At 41.6% G+C, this 24,383-nt stretch overlaps 1 protein-coding gene across 2 annotated transcripts in view; it reads right to left on the bottom strand.

Moving 5' to 3' along the window:
• ROCK1 (Rho associated coiled-coil containing protein kinase 1) overlaps positions 1-23,349 on the bottom strand; it is a 101,451-nt gene extending 78,102 nt beyond the window's left edge. For both annotated transcript variants that reach the window (XM_084888080.1, XM_084888081.1), the window contains exon 1: positions 22,285-23,349. In XM_084888080.1, the coding sequence (XP_084744206.1) occupies positions 22,285-22,377 (93 nt within the window). In that variant the 5' untranslated portion in view covers positions 22,378-23,349. The remainder of the gene's footprint in view (positions 1-22,284) is intronic.
• Between the last annotated feature and the right edge of the window lie 1,034 nt (positions 23,350-24,383).

Here is a 24,383-nt window from a genome sequence, read left to right as displayed (position 1 = left end):
CCTCAGGAGCAGGGGGAGATGGAGAAGCCCTGAGGGGCGATCAGGGCCAGCAGCTGCTGCTCCCACCTACTGATGGCACTGAGCAATCAGGACTGGCACCAGGGTAGTGGGTGCAAGTGGCAGCTCCAGCACTGGCAGCAGGTGCGAGGGGGGCCAGCGCCAACAGCAGGTGCGAGTGCCCTGCGGGACTGCGGCATGCGGGAGCAAAGAACTTTCAGTAACCATCAGAGGCTCGCCCAATGACAGCAACCAGTGCCTCACCTTGGTCTGGTGGCCCCCCCTCATCTGCTCCACCATCCCATCACTGCTGATAGCTGCCATGTTTCATGCTCTGCCGCCTACTGCCAACGCCCGCCATGTTCTGTGTGTGCCCCCTGATGGTCAGCTCACATTAGTGACCCATTGTTGAGTTGTTCCACCATTCAGTCTATTTGCATATTAGCGTGATATATATACACAATATATATAGGTATTGGACTTTTTCTTTCCTTGAAGCACTTTCTAGGGCAGCCATTAGTAAAGAACAAAGATGGGCATTTATTTTTACTTCTAAGCAAGTGCAGGGCAATGTGAAGGTGTAACCATTAGTTAAGTGGGATTGCAGTCAGAGGAACATTCTGATAACCCAAGTAATCTTCATTTTATTTAGATGGAGAAATCTAATTTGCCCCAGCAGAGCCAAAGAATAAAGAAAGGAGCAGCAAAAGAAGATGCACCTTCTGCAAACCCTATACAGTTGTGTTCATAAAAGGAGGAAAAAACAGAATATACAGATTTTATACTTTGTTAAGCCATAGGTGTGAATCAACCAGTTATTGTAAAATACTTAAAATATTCCCCTACAAAATAAAAATAAAAAGTCAAAGCTTTAAAATATATCAATGCATGAATTGGAAACTGACAATGGAGAAGGTTAATAAGACCAATGTTGTTGACTGCTTGAAGAGATCAACCTGCCCTATATTGTCTTTTCAAAATTCAGGGATTTGTGCAAGTCTGAAGAAAAAGCTCTTCCACTAAAACAAGTTTATCTATTCCTGAGTTACATTTATTAGAGTCTTATAAGCCATTTGAATATTTGTTCATTCCTTTCGCAGAAAAGAGATGAGATCTTTATATGAGAACTAGAGGCCTGGTGCACAAAGATCATGCACTCAGGGAGTGGGGGAGTCTCGCCCTCTTGCAGTCTGGGAGCCTTAGGGGCTGTCCGACTGATGGCCAGCAGTTGAACATCCTCAGGGCTGCCTCGGAGGTGGGAGAGGCCTCCGCCATCACTGCTGCACTCGCCAACTGTGAGCCTGGCTTCTCGCTGAGAGGCACTCCTCCTGCATTGAGCATCTGCCCCATGGTTGTCAGTGCATGCCATAGCGACCAGTTGTTTTGCCATTTGGTCAATTTGCATATTAGCCCTTTATTATATAGGATTTGTTTAGAAAGACCAGCTGATGTTTGGTCTGTTCTAAATAGAAAAAAACCAAACCACTAAATATTTGAACTCACTGTTTTCTAAGAAAAGGTAAATTAAAGATGAATATATTTTTTTACATTTTTGAATAGGTTTTAAGTTAAGGCAGACACCATAGTTAACATCTTATTTTCTACAGTGCCTTAAAAAATGACCTGATGAGTAGGCATAAAAGGTACAATAAGCCTAAAATTTTATGTTCAATAGCAAAGGCACTACAATATTCAAGAAATAATATTTTTCTTAGACTAGACACCAAGTTTCAATGTATTGTGTCACTCCAAAATGTAATATGGACTACAGGAAAATGCAAGTACAGTATTCCTCCCTTCCCCTTTCCCATGGTCAACCTCAGTCCAAAAATATTAAATGAAAAATTCCAAAAATAAAAAATTCAAGTTTTAAATTATGTGTCATTATGAGTAGCATGATGAAATATCACATCATCCACTCCATCCCACCCAGGACATGAACCATCCCTTTGTCCAAATTATCTACATGTATATGCTACCACCCCCTTCACTTAGGAACCATCTTGGTTATCAGATCACTGTTGTGGTATCCCAATGCTTGTCTCTTATTTTACTTAATAATGGCTTCAAAGTGTAAGAGCAGTGATGCTGACAATTCAGATATGCCAAAGAGAGGACATTAAATGTTCTAGACATCCACTGGGGGTCTGGAATACATTCTCTGTGGATAGGGAGACTACTACACTATTAGCTAGACAAGAACAATTTCAGACCAAATTTTGACATCTTAATGTTGTCTGGGAAATGCAATTAGGTATAGTATGATACCCTCAATATATTATTCATTATACTTTATGATAACTATTATTTTAAGAATCCTTAACAAATATTTACTTCCAAAGACACATTCCAGTTTTAAAAGGTTCAGAACACCTAAATTTATATTAGCTCAGATTATTTTTTAATATCAAATAAAACTTTAAACAGTGAGGAATATATTAAATTTTATTCACATGCTCTCTTTGGTAAGTATATTTAAAACAATTGCCTCCATTCTTACTCCAAATAAGATTTTAGAAAAATTACTAAATGTTAGATAGAAAAGAACCTCAAAATTTATCTTAATCCCCTCATTTTATACCAAGGCAAATAATAACCAGAAATATTAATTTACTTGCCAATGCCACTGAGCTAGCTGGTAAGCTGTGAAAGATCAAAATACTAACTCTTAGTTTAGTAGTTAGAGATATAACATGATCATGATAAAAACATAATTTAAAAAATCTCAATCTCTTAAAAATAAAATTAGGAATTGAGAATAAACATGTATATTTAAATCCAATATGCACTGTTCAAAAATTAACAGAAAATCACCAGTCATTCTTCTAATTATAACAGAAAGTACAGTCTGGCCAGCATGGCTCAGTGTTTCAGCATCAAGCATCAACCTATGGACCAGAAGGTCACAGTTCGAATCCTGGTCAGGGCATATACCCAGCCATGGGCTCAATCCCCATGTGGGGCGTGCAGGAGGCAGCCAATCAATGATTTTCTCATATCATTGACTAGAGACCCGGTGCTTGAAAATTCATGCATTAGTGAGGGTGTCCCTCAGTCCCCTCTCACAGTCTGGGAGCCCTCAGGGGCAGGAGCGATCCAGCAATCAGGGGAAGGAAACACCCCCATCATACCTCTGTTGCTGCCACAATCCTCAGTTGGCCATGGGCAGCTGGGCAGCCGCCAACCAAGGCTTGCCTGTGCCTCAGGCCCTCCCTGGGTGGCTGGGCAACCGCCATCTGAGGCTTGCCTGTGCCTCGGGCCAGCCCTGGGAGGCTGGGGGGCTGAGGGCACTGGGCACTCTGGAGGCAGGCATGTGGAGTGGCCAGACCTACCTGGCGGCAGGCCCGGCCATGCCGAGCACCTGCCACCCCAGTGGGGCTGAGAGGACTGGGCGCCGCATCTTGTGGCTGTGTGCACCGCCATCTTTGAGGGCATGACAGTTAATTAGCATATTCCCTCCTTATTGGCTGTGGGCGCTGCCATATTTGTGAGGGCGTGATGGTCAATTACCATATTCCCTCTTTATTAGATAGAATATTTTTATTTCTCTCTCTTCTACCATCCTCTCTAAAATCAATAAAAATATGTTAGAAAAACAAAAACAAAAAACAGAAAGTACACTGGCAGGAACTCAAAATCCTAAATTTTCTCTGCTATACTATCACTTCCACTTCTGTGAAACCTTCCCTAAACTACCTATAAAAACTCCTTAATGGAGTTATTTTTTAATTTCAATCTTCACAGCTACATCTCAAGCACAATGAGCAAGCTAGACTGTAGCTTGCTCAAGGTGCTTAACGGACAAGTAGAATAGCAGGTACTGTTGGTATTCTACTCCAATAATTATTTCTACCTTCCTAATTTAACCCTGATTTTGTTTCAGCTACCCACCTTCTTTCAAAAAACTATGAGCTTCCAAGGACGGAGAAATCTTTTCCAGCTTCAGGAGGCTGGTTCCGATTTGTCTAACCCAAAGCAAACATGGAGGCCCATTACTCTTGCCAGTGTTCAGCTTAAATAAAGGAACATGGTAATAATCTAGTATGTGAGACATGAGGGAAAACCTATAGAAAGGTTTCTGGAGAAAAAATTCTTCTCTTTTGAAAGATACATCTAAGATATAGCCATTCCTTTAATGAGAAATTGTCACGTCTGTATGTGACACCTCAAAGAACAACAGCCATTTGCATCATCAAGAGATGTTGGCAGGAAACAGAGCCAAACACAATGAGGACAACAGAACTCAAGGATGTAAGGAACCTGAGTCCCTGATGTTTGTTGAACCAATGGATTAACCTATTCTATAGCCATTAGCTCCAATATATTTTTTTTATGTCCTACCTCAATTTACATTACATTTTCTATTTCTTGTGACTAAAACCATCCAAACAGAAATACACAGTAAGATATCAATAAATGCTACTGCACTGAAACAGCATTAACCACGGCAATAGGACTTGTTGCAGTGAAAGGGCAGGAAAACTGCATATTCAATGGTGAGACCAGGGGCAAGATGGGTTGACAAAAGGTATCACTCTGGCAGGGGAGATAAGAGATCAACCGAAGGACTTGTATGCATGCATATAAGCATAACCAATGGACGCAAAACTCTGGGGGGTGAGGGTATGTATGAGAATGGGGTGGGCAATGGTAAGATATGTATACATATAATACCTTAATTTAAAAAATGAAAAATAAAATAAAATAATTTTTTTTAAAGTATCACTCTGGTAAATGTTTGTATAACAGAACATCACTATAGAGAAGAATGATTTTTGAGCCACGTTTAATTATAAAATTAATTCCATGGGCTCAAATACTTGAAACATTAAAAAAAAAATAAAGTAAAATCTTTTTTTTTTTAAAAAGACACACCTGTATTTGTATGTTACTGTTGGAAAGATAAGTCAAATAATTTTTCTGAGCCTTAGTTTTCTCTTTTGTAAAATGAAGACAACTACCTACAACTCATACTATAATAGATTTATGAGAATTAAATAAGTGAAGAATGTAAAGTGTTTGGTCCCTAAGTTCCACTTCTCTCTTTTAATTTCTTTAGCTGACATTTGAAGTTCTGTAAATCTCATTATTGATAGAAATGACATACAGAGAAAACAGACACTATAGTTAGTGATGTGGTCATAAAAACTTAAGAGTACACCTGGCCAGCATGATCCCATGGTTAGAGCATCAGCCTGTGTACCAGAAGGTCTCAGGTTCAATTCCCAGTCAAGGGCACGAACAGGGGTTTCAGGTTTGATCCCTGCCCCAATTGGCATGCTTGTGGAAGGCAACCAAATCAATGTCTCTCTCATATGTTTCTCTCCCTCTCTTCTCTCTTCTCTATCTCTCCCCTTCCCCCACCCTTCCACTCTCTAAAAATCAATGGAAAAACATCCTCCCTCTTCCGGTGAGCAATAAAAAACAAACAAGAACTTGAGAATAAACCTTAGGTCAATATGTTAAACCTTTCTCCACTGTAGTAATTCCATCTTAGATTTAAAAAAAAAAAAACGGGGGGGGGGGGGGCATCTGACTTTTGCTTGACCACAGAATTTGATCATGCATTTGTTAATGGAAACTAGCTACCTCCACTAATTGTGTAAGGACACTAGGTGTTTGGACTTCTAGTTTTATGAGATGATGGTATATGGCTTTTCAGTATCATCCATAAGCAAAAATTATATGCCTTTTATCAGAGAAATAGAATGGGCAAGAAGGTATTCTTCTACTGTAATCTAAAACATATAACAACAGTGGCTAAGGGGAGTCAAAACACTGAGGTGGGGGACAAGAACACAGGCTTCCATTTTAATGCAGTAAAGAAGCCTACACAACACAAGGAATGTCTATATGCAGCCATAAACTAGAGCAAGGAATTCTGACTTTTATTCAGTACTCCCAAGTTCTGTAAAATAATGAAAAATGAGACTCCCCCACTTCCTAAAGTCCATATTATAGTACCAGGTTTCAGGATCTTAACAGAAATTAACATTCCTCCAAGAGCAAAAACAATTCACAAGGAATGAAAGCCAAAGCATGTTGTCCTACAACTTACTCCTTCACTTAATTTTATGAGTAAGACATGAAAGAAAGTTACCTTCTACTTTCACAACATGTCCATCATCTAGCTTAACCGTCAATTTAAGATTTGTAGGGGAGAGGACATATAAGGCAGGAGCCAATCAATGTCAAATATTTACAATAATTAAATTATTTACTACTCATAGTTTACCAATGACAGATCAGTCAGAACAATATATTTTGAAAGAAACTAATCACACTGGTGAAGTACTTCCACATAAACACACAAAATAGGTATATTTAATTGTAAGTATAACATTTTAAAAGGACCTCTAAAGAATGAACATTTACATTTCATATTTGTTAAGAAGTACTGGCATTAGGAGAGGGGAAAGCTCCAGTTGTGTTATCTCACATCAGAGCTTAGGCAAAAGAAAAAGCAGGAGCAATTATTCAACTGAACACAATTATTCAACTGAACACTCTAGTATCTGGATAGTTTTGAATTATAAAATTTGAGTTCTGTGCAAAATATCATTTAGGATTACATCTACTAGTAATAATACATTTCTTATAAAGTATCCTTACTAATAAAAGCCTAAGTGGTTGTTATGCCATGATGCCCTCACATCATCACAAGATGGCTGCGTGCACACTGGGTGTAGGCAGATGGGCGGGGTGGGGCTTGACATTGTGTGCCTGGGAGTCCCGCCGCCGCCTCCTGGCTCTGTGTGGTGAGGCCTGCCTGGGGGTCCAGCAAGTCCTGCCTGGGAGGGGGTCCCCCGGCTCCATACGGCAAGGCCTGTCTGGGGACCTAGCCTCTGCACAGGGAGGCCTGCCTGAGGGTCCCGCACAGTGTGGCTTACCTGAGGGTCCTGGGGGGTCCCACCTCCCAGCTCCATGCGGCACAGAGGCAGGACCCCTGGCTCCAGCATATCTCTTTGGGGCAATACAACGAGGAGCCCAGGATTGGTGGGTGGGGCCTAGCTCTTTGGGGCAAATTGATCACGAGGCTTCCGCACTGTGACAGGGAACAGGCCAGGCTGGGGGACCCCCTGCCTCCAAGTGCATGAATTTCGGGCACCAGGCCTCTAGTGAGAATATAATGTCACTAGGAAAGGTATACTCTGTATATAAAAAAAAATTCTTAAGTTAAAATTTCAAAATCTAAATGTTTACTATTCTAAACATGGACATGTTTCTTGAGAAACTACCAAAAAAATCCATTAGAACTATGGCAGTAAATCCAAGGCTTCCGAAAACCCAAACTACTTCTAAAATAGGCTGACCTTTGGTACTAAAAGACTTCTGTTAAACTTGATGACAGCACATGTACCATTTAAAGAAAGTATTTTTGGCACATATAAATCTCTTTGCTGGATAAAGTGATAAGAAATTTCTCAAGATTAAGCAATAATTTGAAAATTAAAATGGAATTTCCTCAGGGAATATGAACAACTTCTAATGTTAAACACAATTAAAATTTATTTAACCAGTGTGATATTACTAAATATATGACAATGCTTCCTTTGACTGATTTTCTCTACACGTATCAATGTCTAAAATGGCACTTTCGAATCAGTCACCAAGTTACGTAAGTCTACACTTAGTTGGGGACTGATTTGGAAGTGCCATTGTACATTTTACTAAATGTTTAGAATACTTATTTTTTTTACAATATAATTTTCCTAAAGAACATTGGCAAGTATATAGTATCAAATAGGCCATGCTCACCCTACTCCATAGTCTTTGCACCAGCTCTTTTCTCCAGCTGGAATGTGAACATTACTTATATTCAGACTACCTCAATGACACTTTGTGCTACCTTTCCCAACATCCTAAGAAAATATTAATAATGACCTCCTACGTGTTTCCTATTATAGGAATTGTCATATCTAATTTTATATTGTATTTATAACTCTGCCTCCTCCTCTGTAGGAAAAGATAATAATCTACACAAAAAGAGAAACATGCAAATTGACCATACCTCTGCTACACCACAAGCCACACCCACTGACCAATCAGGAGTGACTATGCAAATTAACCCAACCAAGATGACTGTGGCCACTGAATGAGTTAGGAGGCTTGGGTTTCCCCGGCAATGGAGGAAGCCAAGCTTCCTGCCCATCCTGGCGGGCCCTGGCCTCCACTCAAGGCTACAAAGTTTCAATTATAGAAGATAAAAAAAAAAACAGATACCAGGGCCTCTGCTTGGGTCACTGGAGGGCGTAGCCGAACTGCAAACCACCACAGGTCTCTCGCCCAGGCCGCCCCACGCCCCAAGGGAACACCCACCCTGATCCAGAACACCCTTCAGAGCAAACCAGCTGGACCCCACCAGTGTTCCAGGCCTCTATCCTATCTAATAAAAGAGTAATATGCAAATTGACCTTCACTCCAACACACAAGATGGCTGCCCCCATGTGGACACAAGATGGACACCACAAGATGGCCAGCTGGGGAGTGTAGTTGGGAGAGACCAGGCCTGCAAGGGAGGGCAGTTGTGGGCAATCAGGCCAGCAGGGGAGGGCAGTTGAAAGGGAACAGGCCTGTAAGGGAAGGCAGTTGGGGGTGATCAGGCCTGCAGGGGAGGGCAGGTAGGAGTGACCAGGTCAGCAGAGGAGAGAGGTTGGGGGCAACTGGGCCTGCAGGGAAGAGCAGTTGGGAGGGGAGGGGAAGACCCATGCCTGCAGGAAATAGCAGTTGGGGGAACCAGGCCTGCAAGAGAGGGCAGTTATGGGTGACCAGGCCTGCAGTGAAGGGCAGTTAGGGGTGACCAGGCCTGCAGGGGAGGGCAATTAGGGGCAATCAGGATGCAGGGGAGCAGCTAGGCAGGGGAGTGGTTAGGGGATGATCAGGTTGGCAAGCAGAAGTGGTTAGGGGCAATCAGGAAGGCAGGCAGAGGAGCAGTTGGTAGCCAGCAGTCCTGGATAGTGAGGGATGACTGACTGCCTGTTTGGGCCCGATCCTAGTAACATGGGGCCTAAATGGGCAATCGGACATCCCTTGAGGGGTTCCAGGGGGGGGTGCAGGCTGGGTTGAGGGACACACACCCCCGTGCACGAATTTCATGCACCAGGCCTCTAGTCTCTATATATATCACCCTAATATGCAAATAGACTGAATGGCGGAACAACTGAACAGCATAACAACCCATCACTATGATGTGCGCTGACCATCAGGGTGTGCGTACAACATGATGGGCATCGGAAACAGGAGGTAGAACATAGAACATGTCGGGCATTTGCTGCTATGGGATGATGAAGCAGATGAGTGGGGCACTAGACCAAGGCTTGGCACCAGTTGTGTCATTGAGGCGAGTCTCTGGTGGTTACTGAAAATTCTTTGCCCCTCGTGCACCGCAGTCCCACTGGCACTCGCACCTGCTGCCGGTGACAGCCCTGCTTCACCTGCTGCCAGCACTCAGCGCTCAGCACTGGTCCCAATCACTCGGCACTGTCAGCAGATGCCAGTGGCGGCTGCCAGCCCCGATTGCCACTGAGGGCTTCTCCACCTCCCTCTGCTCCTGAGGGGCAATTGGGACAGCAGCCACTGCTTGCACCTGCTGCTGGCACTGGACCCAATCGCTCTGTGCCATCAGTGGGTGCAAGCGTGGCCAGCACCATCAGCAAGTGGGATTGGTGGCAGAGGGAGAAGGGCTGCCGGCAGACAGAGAACCAGGGGTTGAAGCCAGAGGAATGGGCAAGGGTGCAGAGGATGGACCAAGACCTGCCCCTGTACTCACTGCAACCTCGTAGCCCACAGTTCCTTTCAAGGTGCATGAATTTGTGCACTGGGCCCCTAGTAATAACAAACTAGAGGCCTGGTGCACAAAATTCATGCACGGGGTGGGGGGTGGGGGTGGGGGTTCTCTGCCTGGCCAGCACCCTCTCCAATCAGGGACTCCTCAGACAACCCTTTCGCAATCTGGGACAGCTGGCTCCTAACCACTCACCTACCTGCCTACCTGCCTGATCACCCCTAAGCACTCTGCCTGCCTGCCTGATCGCCCCTAACCCCTCTACCTGCCTGCCTGATCGTTCCTAACCCCTCTGTCTGCCTGCCTAATCGCCCCTAACCCCTCTGCCTGCCTGTCTGATAGCACCTAACTGTCTCTGCCAGATTACCCCTAATCACTTGCCTACCTACCTGATCACCCCTAACTGCTTGATGTGGGCAGGGCTAGCCCTGCGAGGGGTTGTCTGCCTGATCGCCCCTAACTACTTGCCTGCCTATCTTATCACCCCTAACTGCTGGTCTGCCTGCCTGATTGCCTCTAACCACTTGCTAGGGGGTGAGGCCAGCCTGGCATAGGGCCATGGTGGTTCTGGTCTAACAGTCATTATGGTCATGATGCTGTTATGATCTCTGGCCTTTTATTAGATACGATACTTCCTGTCTTTGGGAGTCCTTTGATTATTAGGTAGAAAAAGCAAATAATACAGGATCCTAAGTGTTATAAGTAGGTACTACATGAATAGAGAAAGGACAAATTAACCAACTGTGGCTTGCTTCATAAAGGAAATAAAACTTGAGCTGACCCTAAAAGATAGATTTTAGAAAGAATAAGATGGAGGTGAGCAAGCCAATCTATAGTCAAGAAATTCACTTCAAATGTAACAAGATGGTAAAGCTAAAAGTAAAAAGATGAGACATTATATACCATACAAATAGATATCAAAAAAGTTGAATTGAGTAAATCATAAAACTTCAGAGCAAAGAAATGACAAGGGACAGGGTGGGAAATTACATAATGATAAGAGTCAATTCACCAAGAAAGCAAAACAATCTTAAAATGTGTTTGTTCTATACAACAGAGCTGCAAAATATATGAAGCAAAAATAGATAGAAATGAAAAGAGAAATTCACAATTTTAGGCAACCTTGACATGCCTCCCTTAACTGATTGAACTGGACAGAACATCAGCAGAGAGAATTCAACAACACCAGTAACCAATAGGATCAAATTGACATTTATGGAACATTCCACCCACAATAGCAAAATACATTTTTTAATTAAGTGCTCATGGGATCAACCAAAGGACTTGTATACATGCATATAAGTACAACCAATGGACACAAAACTCTGGGGAGGGAGGGTATGTATGGGGGGGGGTCAATGTTAAAATATGTACACAGATAATTTAATAAATAAAAATAATAATAATTAAGTGCTCATGGAATAATTACCAAGATAGACAATATCCTATGTCATACTTCAATCCTCAACAAATTTATAAGAATTAAAATCAGAGTGTGTTGTCTGACTAAAGGTAATCAAACTAATAGAAATAACAGAAAGAGAGTAATGTTCAAACACTTAGGAACTAAATAAAATATTTCTAAATAATCCATGGTCAAAGAGAAAGTCTCAAGAGAAGTAAAAACACACATTGAAATGAATAAGAATGAAAATGTAACAAATCAAAATTTGTGGTACACAATTAAAACAGTGCTGAAAGGGAAATGTATAGTACTAAATACTGATATTAGAAAGAGTAATGACTTTTTAATCAATAATCTAAGCTCATTTATCAAAAACCTATAAAAGCAAACATAAGAAAAAAAAGCAATAAAGAAAAACAAAAATCAATAAAATTAAACATAGAAAACAACAGTGGAAGCTAAATGAAACAAAAAGCTGGTTCTTTGACAAGATCAATCAAACTGACAACCTCCTAGCAAGATTGACACACACACACAAAAAAAAATGAAATAGGAGCTATCATACAGATCCTGCAGCTATACAAAGGGTATTACGAGAATATTATGAACAACTCTACATATAAATTTGACAACTACAATAAGAAAATCTATTCTTTAAAAAGCATAAACTACCACAACTACCCCAATACAAACAAGACAATTAGAATAATATTATTAATAATGTAAAGCCCACTGAAAAATAAATCTTCAGGTACATATAGTTTCACTGGAGAATTCTACCAAGTGTTTAAAAAATTAACATCAATTCTTCACAATCTGTTCCAGGAAGGGGAAAAGGAAAAAAATACTTCCAAAGTCATTTCATACAGCCAACAGTACCTCGATAGCAAAACCAGACAAAGTCAGTACAAAAAAGAAAAGTACAGACCAATACCTTTCATGAATATAGATGCAAACATTCTTAAATAGCCCTGGCCAGTATAGCTCAGTTAGTGGGGCATCATTCTGTGCATCAAAAGGTTGCTGGTTCAATTCCCAGTTAGGGCACATGCCTGGGGTTGCAGGCTTGATTCCCCAGTTGGGGTGTGCAGGAGGCAGCCAATCAATGTTTTGCTCTCAGAACAATGTTTCTCTCTCTCCCTCTCCTTTTCCTCTCTCTCTAAAAATCAATTTTAAAATCTTTTTCAAAAGTTCTTATTAGCAAATAGTTAGAAATACTCACGGAAGTATGAACTCTTCCAAAAGTTGACATTTCATCATACAATATTGAAAAATCCTATTTAATATCATTATTAACCCCATGATAAAAGTCTTCATGTACTGGGAAGCTGTCAAGCTCAGGTAGTAGATACAAGTATCCAAAATTCTAATGTTTGCCTAAAAGCTCTCATTTTCTCACTGACCACAAATATCAGCTGTTTCTAAAAGTCATACTTCAAAATACAGTCAGAATAGGTCCTTCCCAAGTGATATATACATACACATAAGTCATACATAGATATATCCTTCATATCCAAAGGCCATATTACTGATAATATCAAATAAATGTTCAGTTCCATGATGGTACATTCATGCCTTAACCAAGTCTTTTTTTTCTTTCTATTTTAGAAGTCTTTATTTATTTTTAAAGGTTTATTGAGGTAAATTTATATAAAGTAAAATTCATCGTTTTTTAGGTTTATAGATCTATGAGTTTAGTTATGTAACTACAACCACCACCACAATCAAGATACAGAACACTTCGTCACCCTAAATGTTCCCTCATACTTCTCTGTAGTGAATCCTACATCCCATGCCCAGACCCTGAAAAATGTTCAGTTCTGTTATACGACAGTAAGCTATTCACCAAGTACAGGAATATTAATTTTTTAACATTTTCCAAGTTCTCCCATATTTTACTTCATACCTATTTAATGTACATGTCATTAATCATAACCATTGTAACTGTTCATTTGATTCTACTTCAGATCATCATGCTTCATAGCTTAGATTGACTATCAACCCTCACTTTCCAGATAAGTCAAATATAACAAAGATATGTGTTAGCAAGCAGCTATTTGAAACTTGCAATACTCTACAGGTTTGGTCGAAGAACTGGCTGCCATCTCTCATCCAGTCAAGTTCTGGACCACTGCTCTAACACAATAAAAAACACTATAATCTTTTCCCCACTACTTCAAAGCTCATTTTCCCCCACTCCATTTTTTTTTTTTACCAATCTCCATACTTTTCAATCAATTTAAATATTTTTCAGTTGTGCACTCTGTATACAAAGCACTCTCCTAAGTGCTATGGAAACACTTCTCTTTGTCCCATGTTATCTACAACTTTGATGCTTGTTCCACTGTACTATAGACCACGGACCTGAAATTCTGCCACTTGTTGGCCATATGCTGTTGGGCAATTCATTTGCTTTTTCTAAGGTTTAATTTCATTTACAAAGTGAGAACAATATTTGTCTCACCCAGTCCAAAGTATTGTTGTAAATACTAATAAAGTAATGAATGTACGAAGTCTAATAAAAATGGGTATTAGCCGAAACCGGTTTGGCTCAGTGGTAGAGCATCGGTCTGTGGACTGAAAGGTCCCAGGTTTGATTCCGGTCAGGGACATGTACCTGGATTGCAGGCACATCCCCAGTAGGGGGTGTGCAAGAGGCAGCTGGTTGATGTTTCTCTCATCGACGTTTCTAGCTCTCTATCTCTCTCCCTTCCTCTCTGTAAAAAATCAATAAAATATATATATATTTTAAAAATGGGTATTATTGGCTTTTTGGCACCTCATCCAAAATTCAGATATCAAGGGGGGAAATGCCCCCACCTATCTATATATGAAAGGCTAGTATGCTAAATGTCCCTCCTACCATCCAACCAGTCACTATGATGCACACTGACCACCAGGAGGCAGATGGAAATGCAGGAGCTGCCATGATGCACACTGGCTGGCACCAAGGACCTGGCACTGACAAACCAACACATAGGCCCCACCACCACCCCGGAGTGACACCCCACCAAATCACAGCCAACACTGCCAAGACCCCATGCGCAAAATGCAGCCCACAACTCAGCCCAGCCTAGAAGTGGTCACTGTGGGCTCCGGGTAATGACATCACGTAGCATCACCCGGCTTCCTCTCTCTAGCAACTAGCCTCCTTGCAGTTTCTTCAGCCCAGGAACACAGGTGAAAACATTTACACTTTAACCAAATATCTGTGAAGTGTTTCCCGTGCCTCATCTCATCTGATCCTCACAGAAGTCCTAGAGTAGGTAGGTAGGAGTCTCAATGGAATCCCTTTTTTTTTTTTTTTTTTTTTCATTAGCCGGAAAACAGAGATTTAGAAAGTTTAAGAAACTTGACCCGACTGAAAAGAAGTAAGAAATGGTGAACCTTGAAAATGACTTCAGGTTTTGTCACTGCAGAGAATATAGTCAAATTCTGCTGTAGTTAAATATTTTACTTTGTTCTCCTTGTGTGATCTACAATAATAATCTGCTTCACATTGATATTTACTCCTGTGTTGCTAAGAATTACCTGAAAAAGAAGTTGGGGTGCTTCAGCGGGCTGAAAAAAGTTAAGCTAAAATCAGAAACAGGTCTAGTTAAGCAAGTTTATTTTCTATATCTATAAAAGGCTAAGTTGACTTACACATGCGCGATACATAGAAAGCTCTTGCTGGCGTCAATTGCACGTATGTGTTTCCATTGTCATTATCGATCATGAATTTGGTTGGTGGTTCTAAAGGCACCACTAAAGATGTCTAACTGCTGGCTTAGTTTGGGAGCGGGCCTGAGCTATCAGTCAGACATCCCCCGAAGGCTCCCAGACTGTGAGAGGGTGCAGACTGGGCTGAGGGGACAAATTTTGTGCACTGGGCCTCTAGTAATAAAAATAAATAAAGAGGAATAAAGAGGGTGCATAAGGTAGCCTACCTCTTAAAATATGACATAAATATATCTCTGAGACATCAAGCTTTGGACATTAATTAAAACATATAACTTTCCATTAACTGTTTAGAAACTATAATGAAAATATATTCTATTATTTCATGATCCCAAACTAAGAAGGTAGGTATATTAGAGAAGTAAAATATATCTATACATTTTAAACGATACACAAATGAGTAATTCACTCATTATTTCCTCTGTTCAAAAAGTACAAACCCCTAGAGTTATCAACACAAGTCACAAATGCAAAAAAGAATAAGTGCCAAATATAACAATTAAAAATTAGTTTAGGATGATCTTTCAAGGCTATATAGAACTAGTTCCAAAAAAAAGCACTTAAAAAGATGGTTCCTATTCTCAACACCATTTAACTTTTTAACTTTATTTCTTAAATAACTTTTAAAGTTTTTATGGAAGTATAATAAAGATTCACAGAAAAAAATTTTTTAGTGCTCATAAGTTTATATTTTTAGATTTGATAAAGATTCTTGTGTATTTTCTAAATACACACACAGTTTTGGAAGCTTACATACATGCCTTAGGACAATTATACTAGGTAGGTAAATTACATTTAAAAATTGGTCTTTGTAAAAGATCTTCCCAAAGAGCTTTTACAAACAGCAAGCAGAAATGTTCTTTTTAGATTTATAAGTGTTAAATGCTGATTCTCCCATTCCATAATGGCTTCAACCACCCCTTTCCTCAACCTAAAATTTTGTTCTCAATAGCCAGTGTACTCCAGATATAAGTCCCCAATGTCATGAGTCAGGGCTTACTGTTGCTTCTCCTTACACAGCCTGGCAGACCTGGAGCTTCCCCACAGCTTGGAGGCAGGGCCACGGCAGGAGCAAAGCTTCCCTTTACGCCCAAAGGGACTCAGGGAAGCCGATACCATAGTTCAGTTTAAGGATCTGGGTGACTGAACGGCACAAAAACTGGGGTTCATATCTCGATCTTCACTTAAAAATGAAAATGCCACACTGAGGCTGGGTGTCTGATTTGTAGTCAGGTGGTGCAGCAATGACTGCACAGGTGGAAAGAAGGGAGGACATATACCTGGGGACATAGGGAAGATTCACAGAACTTTTAGAGACACAATAGACATCAGCAACTATATGGCTCAACTCTTTATTTTACAAATGGGGGAACTGAAGCCCAGATAAGAAAAAATACTTAGTTACAGAGAGTTAATAGCAAAACAAGAATGTCCCAAAGCTCTGAATTTCTAGTCCAGTGTTCTTTTTACTACATCATGCTAATAGCATATTTTAAAAAATAAATATTTTCCCACTGTGAAATGCAGTACCATCTGCTTATCTTGTACATACATGTGTGGTATCCATCAGATGCTCTCTAGACTTATGAATGAATGAATGTACCTCTATTTTAGTGGGGATGGAGAGGGGAAGTGAAGCTACTGGCCTATCTTCAGCACTAGTATTAATTTTGTAGTATTTCCTGATATGTGGGCTTTTTTTGTCATTTACAGAATCTCTAGTTTTCACCATATATACTCAGTATCAAAACCTATAATCTTGAAATAAAACTAAACTGTAAAGTAATACAAAATGTAATCTAAAACTGAGAATTTACTCTTTGTTCATTATAAAATTTTACATGTGGCTCCTTCTTGATTAAAACATTTCTGACTCAAGAGATTAATGAATGGCCCAATTCATGTTTCAGCTGTTACTCTGAACCACCTCTCTATACACCCACAGGGTGCTTGTAGTGCAAAACAGTCTATTTATCGAACACATACTGAAAGTATAAAAGACACACAGAAAGAGAGCAAGATAACAACTAAATTTCCACAAACCAGCTCTCAACTGTCTTTCTTATCAATCTAAACTCTTGTCACAAAGTAGGTATGTTATAAATCATGACTAAATGAATGAAGTCTCCAAAATACCCTCTTCATGCTACTGAAGTCCATCTAAATGCCTCCATTTTCAGTTACAATTGCTTTAGACACTTCAATTAAGTACAGCTAAATTATGAATTTATGGGCATGGCTTGAGGTACCAGGTAAATTACCAACTTCCAGACTAAGCATAATGACTAGCATATAACAAGAATACTATAAATATGATAAAAATAATAGTTAGCAATTAACAAGTGCTTACTAGATGCCATATGCTGTGATTGCTTTGTCTATATTATTTAATCCTTAAAACCATCTAATGCTGTTATCCCCCTGAAGATGAAATGAGCTTTAAGAAGTTAAAAAAAACTCACCAAAAATCATCTACAGTAGTAAGTACACTGTAGAGTCTACATCTGAATTCAAGTTCAGACTCCACACAAAGATTTGCTGAACAAATCAATAAAGTAATTTCTTTTAAAAATTCTTGCAACATATTAACATCAAAACAGACTGGTCCAAACTAACTAGATATGCAACTGATACTGGTAACACCCATTAACTCATAAATTATGAACAATGGCAGGCAAATAGCTTTAAGGCCCAAAGTTTTAATGACTCCAAATCTTTCCATTCCACTATCAGTACTTTATCCTTATATGAGATCAATTCAACTGGCAGAAGATACAGAAGAATAAAACATCAATATAGAGTCTGGAACACTAGCCAAAATCTGTTGAAATAATCCAATGTGTGGTTTGGGATTGTCAAAATTAACGTTCAAAACAAAAATTCCAATTTAGCAATAGTAATGAAAAAACAGGTTAAGTGCATGGGAGAAAGCTTATTTTGAAATAGGAAGAATCTGAATGATAACACGACATCAAAGTGAAAATGCCTAGTAGGCAGTCAAATATATAGGATTTACACCCCCCACCCCCCCCCAAAAAAAAAAAAAAGAAAAATAAAGATTTGGATAGCATGGGCATAGATAATAGCAGTTGAAGCTAAGAATGGATAAACTCGCTCCATTGGCAAAGCTCAGTGGTTGAGCGCAGACCTATGAACCAGGAGGTCACAGTTCCATTCCCAATCAGGGCACATGCCTGGGTTGTGGGCTCAATCTCCAGTAGGGGGCATGCAGGAGGCAACTGATCAATGGTTCTCTCTCATCATGGATGTTTCTCCCCACCCCCTCTCTCTTCCTCTTCCTTCTCTCCCTCTCTCCTTTTCTCCCTCTCTCCCTCTCCCTTCATTCTGAAATCAATAAAGACATATTTAAAAAATGGATAAACTCTCCAAGAGAGTGAAGAGAAACATAAATTTTATAAGCCAAAGTCTGAGACTAAGAGGAAAAGAAATCAGCAATGAAAAGAAGGAAAACACTAGGTCAAGAAGCCTAGGAAAAGAGAATTTAAAAGAAGAAAAGCTCAAAACGAACACCTGATACTTAGATTTGCCTTCTACATCCCCCCTCCCCCCCCCACACACACACACAAAAAAAATAAACAAATAAACTAGCCCTGTCTGAGTAGCTCATATACCAAGGTTGCAGGTTTAATCCCTGGTCAAGGCATTTAACAATAAATGTGTACCGTATTCTTCTTCATGGAAAAATAAGACACCCCTGAAAATAAGACCTAGCGCATCTGTGGGAGCAAAAATTAATATAAGACATTCTTATTTTCGGGGAAACAGGGTAGTTGAGCAACAAAAAAAGCTATTGTATTTGGTGGGTAAGGTCGTTTAAAAGACATTTGCCAGCAAACTCTTCTAGTACTAAACGGTTTAGGAACTTTCACTTCTGAAGAGTGGATCTAGTCAAGGAAGTGGAGAATAAACATAATCTGAGATTACAAAACAACCCCCTAGAACTTGAGTGCTGCACATGGCATATAGAGCATACTCAGTAAGTATCACTTGAGTAAATCAACAAAGGCCAAAATATTAGAGAAAGGCAAATGTGGTATTGTCCTGCCCTGGCATGTGTTGCTCAATGGTTAGAGTGTCAGTCTGCTCACCAAAGAGTTGAGAATTCAATTCCCAGTCAAGGGCATGTAACTGGGTTGCAGGTTCCATCCCTGGTCCTGGTTGGGGCACATGCAGGAGGCAACCAATAGATTCGTGTCTCTCATATGGATGTATGGATGTATGGATGTCTCTCTCTCTCTCTCTTTCCCCCTCTTCCCCCCCCCACCCTGTTCCCACTCCTCCCTGCCTCCCTTCCTTCCATTATCTCTAAAAAGCAATGAAAAAAATATCCTTCGGAAAGGATTAACAAAAAATAAATAAATAAAAATAAGAGGGTTATTGTCCCCATGATACATGAGATGTCCAAAGTCCAGACAGGGAAGAGTAAGAACAGGCTCACAGATAAAGATAAAATTACCTGATAGGTCCTTCTCAATAGTAGAATGAATGAACGACTACTTAATGATAAACATAAAATATCATGCAGAGAAATTCATACTAGACATTACAAAACTGGAAAAAGGATTTTGTCTCCAAATAAAATTTTAATCTTTACAAGTTCAGATTAATATGGTGATAAATCTCAACAGCTATCAATAAACAATTATGAAACTAAACAAACAAAAAAAGAATGAAGATTATAAGATTACAAGGGGGGGAAATCTGTCTGTTGATTACCTTTTTTTAAAATGTTCTTTTTTAGAAATCTTGGACTACAAGATACCTGGCCATCCTAACTCTAAAAAGCCTTGATTGCCTACTTTCTTGACTCTTCCTTTTGTTCAACTTTCATCTTGACCGTTTTATCATTATATCAGTTTCAACTTGCACCTCTCTACAAATTACTTCCAAATCGTTATCTTTAATTATAAGCTGAGTTTCAAATTGCCAATAGTCTACAAGTCATTTCTTTGTGGTTGTCCAGTTTCCACTCAAACAAAACAAATCTAACACTGAATGTATCTGTTGCCTATTCTTTCTAAGCTATTTCCAAAACTGACTTTGCTGTTCTCACCAGTCTCACTATATAATCTAGGCTCAAAAATGTTAGGGTCATCTACCTAGTCTGTCTGTCTGTCTGTCTCTCTCTTGTTCCTTCTTCTCCTTCCCAATCCTGTCAATCAAGTTCCAGCAATGCTTCCTTCTCCATTCTAATATCCCAATTTGGAGCTTTAATAATTTCTGGACTATTATAATAATTTTTTTAAGTCTCCCCAATCTCACCCCATCTCCAGTCTCTTTCCACATAACCCATCCTGCACACAACTACCAGGTTCATTTTTTCATTCATCTTGGCATAGTCTTGTTTACAAATATTTAATGGTCAAAACATCCTAAATTTAAACTCCTTAGCCTAACAATCAAATTCTCCATATTCTAACCCCAATCTATTCAACTTTATCTTCTGTTCCACCTAAACATGTCATAGCCAGTCATGTCTCTACCCTCTATATATTCATAGTATTCTCCGCTACCCCTATGATGAATACGCTATCTAAATCCTATCCATCCATCATAAAGCATACCCTGGCTCTCCCAACTCTCAGTGATTGCTTCCTTTCAATACCCAAGAACATATGTTACCTATACCAACTATTTGAAATTTACCATATATTTTCTCAATCTGTGAAGTGTTTTGCTTTGTTTCTATGTATGTATGTGAAATTAAGTCTGGTTTTCCTAAATAATTGGAGTGTCAAGGAAAGAGTTCAAGATTTACATTTCCTTGCAGCCTCCACATTTCAATAAATCTGAGGTACCCACCAAATGAAGCTATGGCAAGAGGCTAGAAGACAACTAAAATATGAAAGAAAGAAAAAAACCTACTATAACCTCCCTGCTTCATAGACTAGAGAGATCAAAAAGCCAAGTAAAATCAAACATACTATATGGAAATTGTATATTAAAAGAAAAATTAGACTTCCTATAAGTTATAGAAATCCTTCCTAGAAAGATGTATTCTAATTCCTCCCTCTTCTCCCATTCAATAAAAGGTTTTAAACTGTATTAAGCATCAACCCTCCTTTCTGTTTCTCAATCTGAAGTGCATCCACAATGTAGGTGAGTGAGACATTTCAAACATACAACTCACAAGACTCATTTCCATAATCAAGGGTTCTTAGAGTAATTTTGACAGCTTTGGGGGGAAATCTTTCCTGCAAAACCATACACATTAAAAAATATAGACAGGTATGTAGAGTAACTAATTGTTAATTTTAAACCATCTACATGATTTTCCTGGTTCAAAATGAAATTTTTATATGGTATTATTTCTCTGAATGGCATTATAGGATTTTGTTCACTTAATCTTAATACCAAATATTGTGTACATCTAACATTAATTCTGAGGAGGCTATAAATTACTACCCACTTACATACTCCCTGCAATTTTAGAGAGTATATGGTTCTGTTTGGACTAAAATAGAATTATTATATAAGTTTTAGTTTTCAGTAAAGTAAAAGAAAATCGCTTAAAAAAAAAAGAGTATTACTATTAAAAGAAATTGACAAGCTTTAAAAACTCCAATTACTTGACTGTCTATGCTATCAACCACTGCAGGATTTTTAAAATAGGATTTGGGTCTTTCAAGTCATAAAACCTTCTTTAGGATGTTTTAAAAGTGACACTGTTAAGCATAGCACCACCAAAAATGGCAGTTATGATCAAATATATAATCAATACTGTTGCGATATTGTGAGGACCTATCATCAGTTTCCTTGAGTTTTTAGATTCAACAGTCCAACAGAAAAAGTTCCTTCAGACTCGTCACCTAAAACTTTTTTTTAAAACTAAAAAATCACTTCCTCGATATGATTCTCCACTGTCACTTCCACATCTAAAAACTTAGGAGCCAAATCCTAAATGAAAAGTGGTCTTAACCAATGACACTGTCAAGCCGATCAGAAAGATAATATAACTAAGATCGCCGTGCGACCAACTATACATGCAGTAATGACTCTGACGTGGTTAACTTTTTATAGGATGCCTGCAATAGAGGTTTATGAGTATCTTTTGTGTAATGTTGAACCGATGAGCCAGAGCTAAGAGTTCAGAGTGTAGTGAGCACAGTCAAGTCCAATGATAAACAGGGCCACAGCATGAGATGTTAGAGGTACTGGCAAGATTCTTCGGGGGCAAAAACACCAAAAGACTTTGTTGTTTTCCAAAAGGCTATGCATAGCTGTAACTTTCTTTTTGCAGACAACGAGGCTGGAGGCGAGAGGAAGGCAAAAGACAAACCCCATACAAGCAAAAAGAGAGAGAGAGAGAGAGAGAGAGAGAGAGAGAGAGAGAGCGAGCGAGCAGTCGCTTACTCACCAGCAAACAATCAGAATTCACTTCCGATTTGGGATCCCGCAGCAGGTTGTCGATTTTTTCAAACCGAGTCTCAAAACTGTCCCCAGTCGACATGTTGCTGCTGCTGCTGTGACAATACCCCGGTTACCGGCACCAGCAGCGGAAAGCAATTTCAACCGACTTCCTCCGCGGGTGGGTTCGCAGCCGTGGGGCGCAGGAGCCGGAACCTCAGGGTCACCAGGTGCGCCCCGTTCCCCCTCCTCCTCCTGCTCTGCGTCCTCCTCCTCCCCCTCCTCACTGAGGGGATCTCCGCTGCTCTCCAGACCCCGGGCCCGGGGCGACTGCGACCCACAGCCGCTCGGACGCCCAAAGTCGCATCCCACCGGGCAGCCCCTCCACGACGACAGCCGACCTCGCCGCTCCTCCCGCGAGGTGCCTCAGCCTAGCGGGCCCGAGCCGCCTTGGCCATGGAGGGCTGCTCCCCGTCCCGAGATGGGCAGGCGGGGGCTGAGGCGCAGCAGCAGGGTGGAGGCTCCTCGGGGCGGCCGCGGAGGGAAAAGAGGAAAAAGGCGAGAGAGCGCGAGGGTGGGTGCGGAGCGGTGCCAGCTGCTGCCGCCGCCGCCGCCGCGGGGGCCCCGGGCGGGCCCGCTCCGCGCTGAAGCGTCGGTGGCGGGTCTCAGCCCCGCATCCCCGGCTCCCGTCGGCCCGGCCCGACGCCCCGGCGATCCGTGTCGTCGGCCAAGCGGCTGGTCCTCGCGGAGTAGCCTCGCTTTCCTAGTTCTCCGCGTCGCTCCCGGGGCGTCTGCCTTGGTGTCCGGCGGCGGCGGCGGCGGCGGGGCAGGGCGAGGTCGGTGCCCGATGGAGGAGCCTCGGGACGGCTGCAGAGCGGGCGGTGAGGAAGGCGAAGAGTCCGGTCCCGGCGACTGTTGGATGGCGGTGGCGGGGGGGAGCTTCTGGGAGGCGCTGTGGCCCCGGCTGGGGAAAGGGCAAGTGGCGAAGGCGAAAGCCCCGGGGGGGTGGGGCGAGGGGGGCCGTGAGGGACTAATATGTCCGTCTTCCTGTTTAAACAAACGGAGACCGCCGGCGCGCACTGCGCATGCGGGGCGCGGACGCTCGGAGGGGAGCGCGCGCGCAGGCCGGCGCCTCCGCACAGCCGGGAGGGGCGGGGCCGGGCGGGGTGGGGGCGGGGCCGGGCGGGGCGGGGGCGGAGCCGGGCGGGGCGGGGGGCGGGGGGCGGGGCGCGCCCGGGGCTCCGCGGACTGACCCGGGCGGCCGGCCACCGGGAGAAGCCGACAGGGCGCGGCGGATGGCACGGCCCCGGCTCTGGCCGGCTGTGGAGAGCCACACAGGGCTCCGGAGCTGCTGCTGCCGCTGCTGCTGCTGCTGCTGCTGTGGAGGGCGGGGCGGGGCGGGGCGGGGCGGACTTCGCAGCCTCTCGGGTCGGATCCCCCCCGGCTGCTGCCCCAGCTCTGCTTCCTCCCCCCCGCTGCCACGGTCTGGAGACTTCTGACCAGAAAGAAAAGGATGCTTATTATTGTTATTTTGGAGATAGGGCCTTTGGGGTTTTGTTTTCGGTTTTTTTTGGTGGATTTTTTTTAAAATTTTGTTTTGTTTTTAAGGCAAGATGCTTGTTGGCCGGCAGGCCCCAGACTTTGAGCCCCAGCGGGGTTTGGTTTGGGGGCCCTCCGTGAACCCCACAACGTTTATCCCGCCTGGAAGTCTATGGGGGAAATTACTAAGCAAAGTGGTGCCCAGGCCTCCGCTAAGCCGAACGTGTGTGTTAGAAGAGCATTAAAATATTGACTCCAGGAAATATATAGTCCATGGAAGTCAAGCTCGATTTATACTTTTTTAAAAAGGAAAATAACCTCAGGGGAAAAAAACCCAACATTGAAGTTATTTATACTAGTTCTCCCACACCATTAACACTCCCATCGTATTTCTCTTCTTGCTGTGAAATCCTCCCGTTTCAATTTCAAAACGTTCAGTGAAATAGAATTGTGATTTTTTTTTTTTACCTAGCTTATTAGAACATCAAAATAATAGGCATTTCCTCCCTAATTCAATTGCTTCATTGACTGTGGTGTGAGGGTGAAAGACTTGTTACGCAATCAGCTGAT

This window comes from Pipistrellus hanaki, assembly GCF_964339955.1.
Source record: "Pipistrellus hanaki genome assembly, chromosome: 6".
NCBI lineage: Eukaryota > Metazoa > Chordata > Mammalia > Chiroptera > Vespertilionidae > Pipistrellus > Pipistrellus hanaki.
Note: the sequence above shows the minus strand (reverse complement) of the source record. Positions and strands in the feature narration are given on the sequence as shown.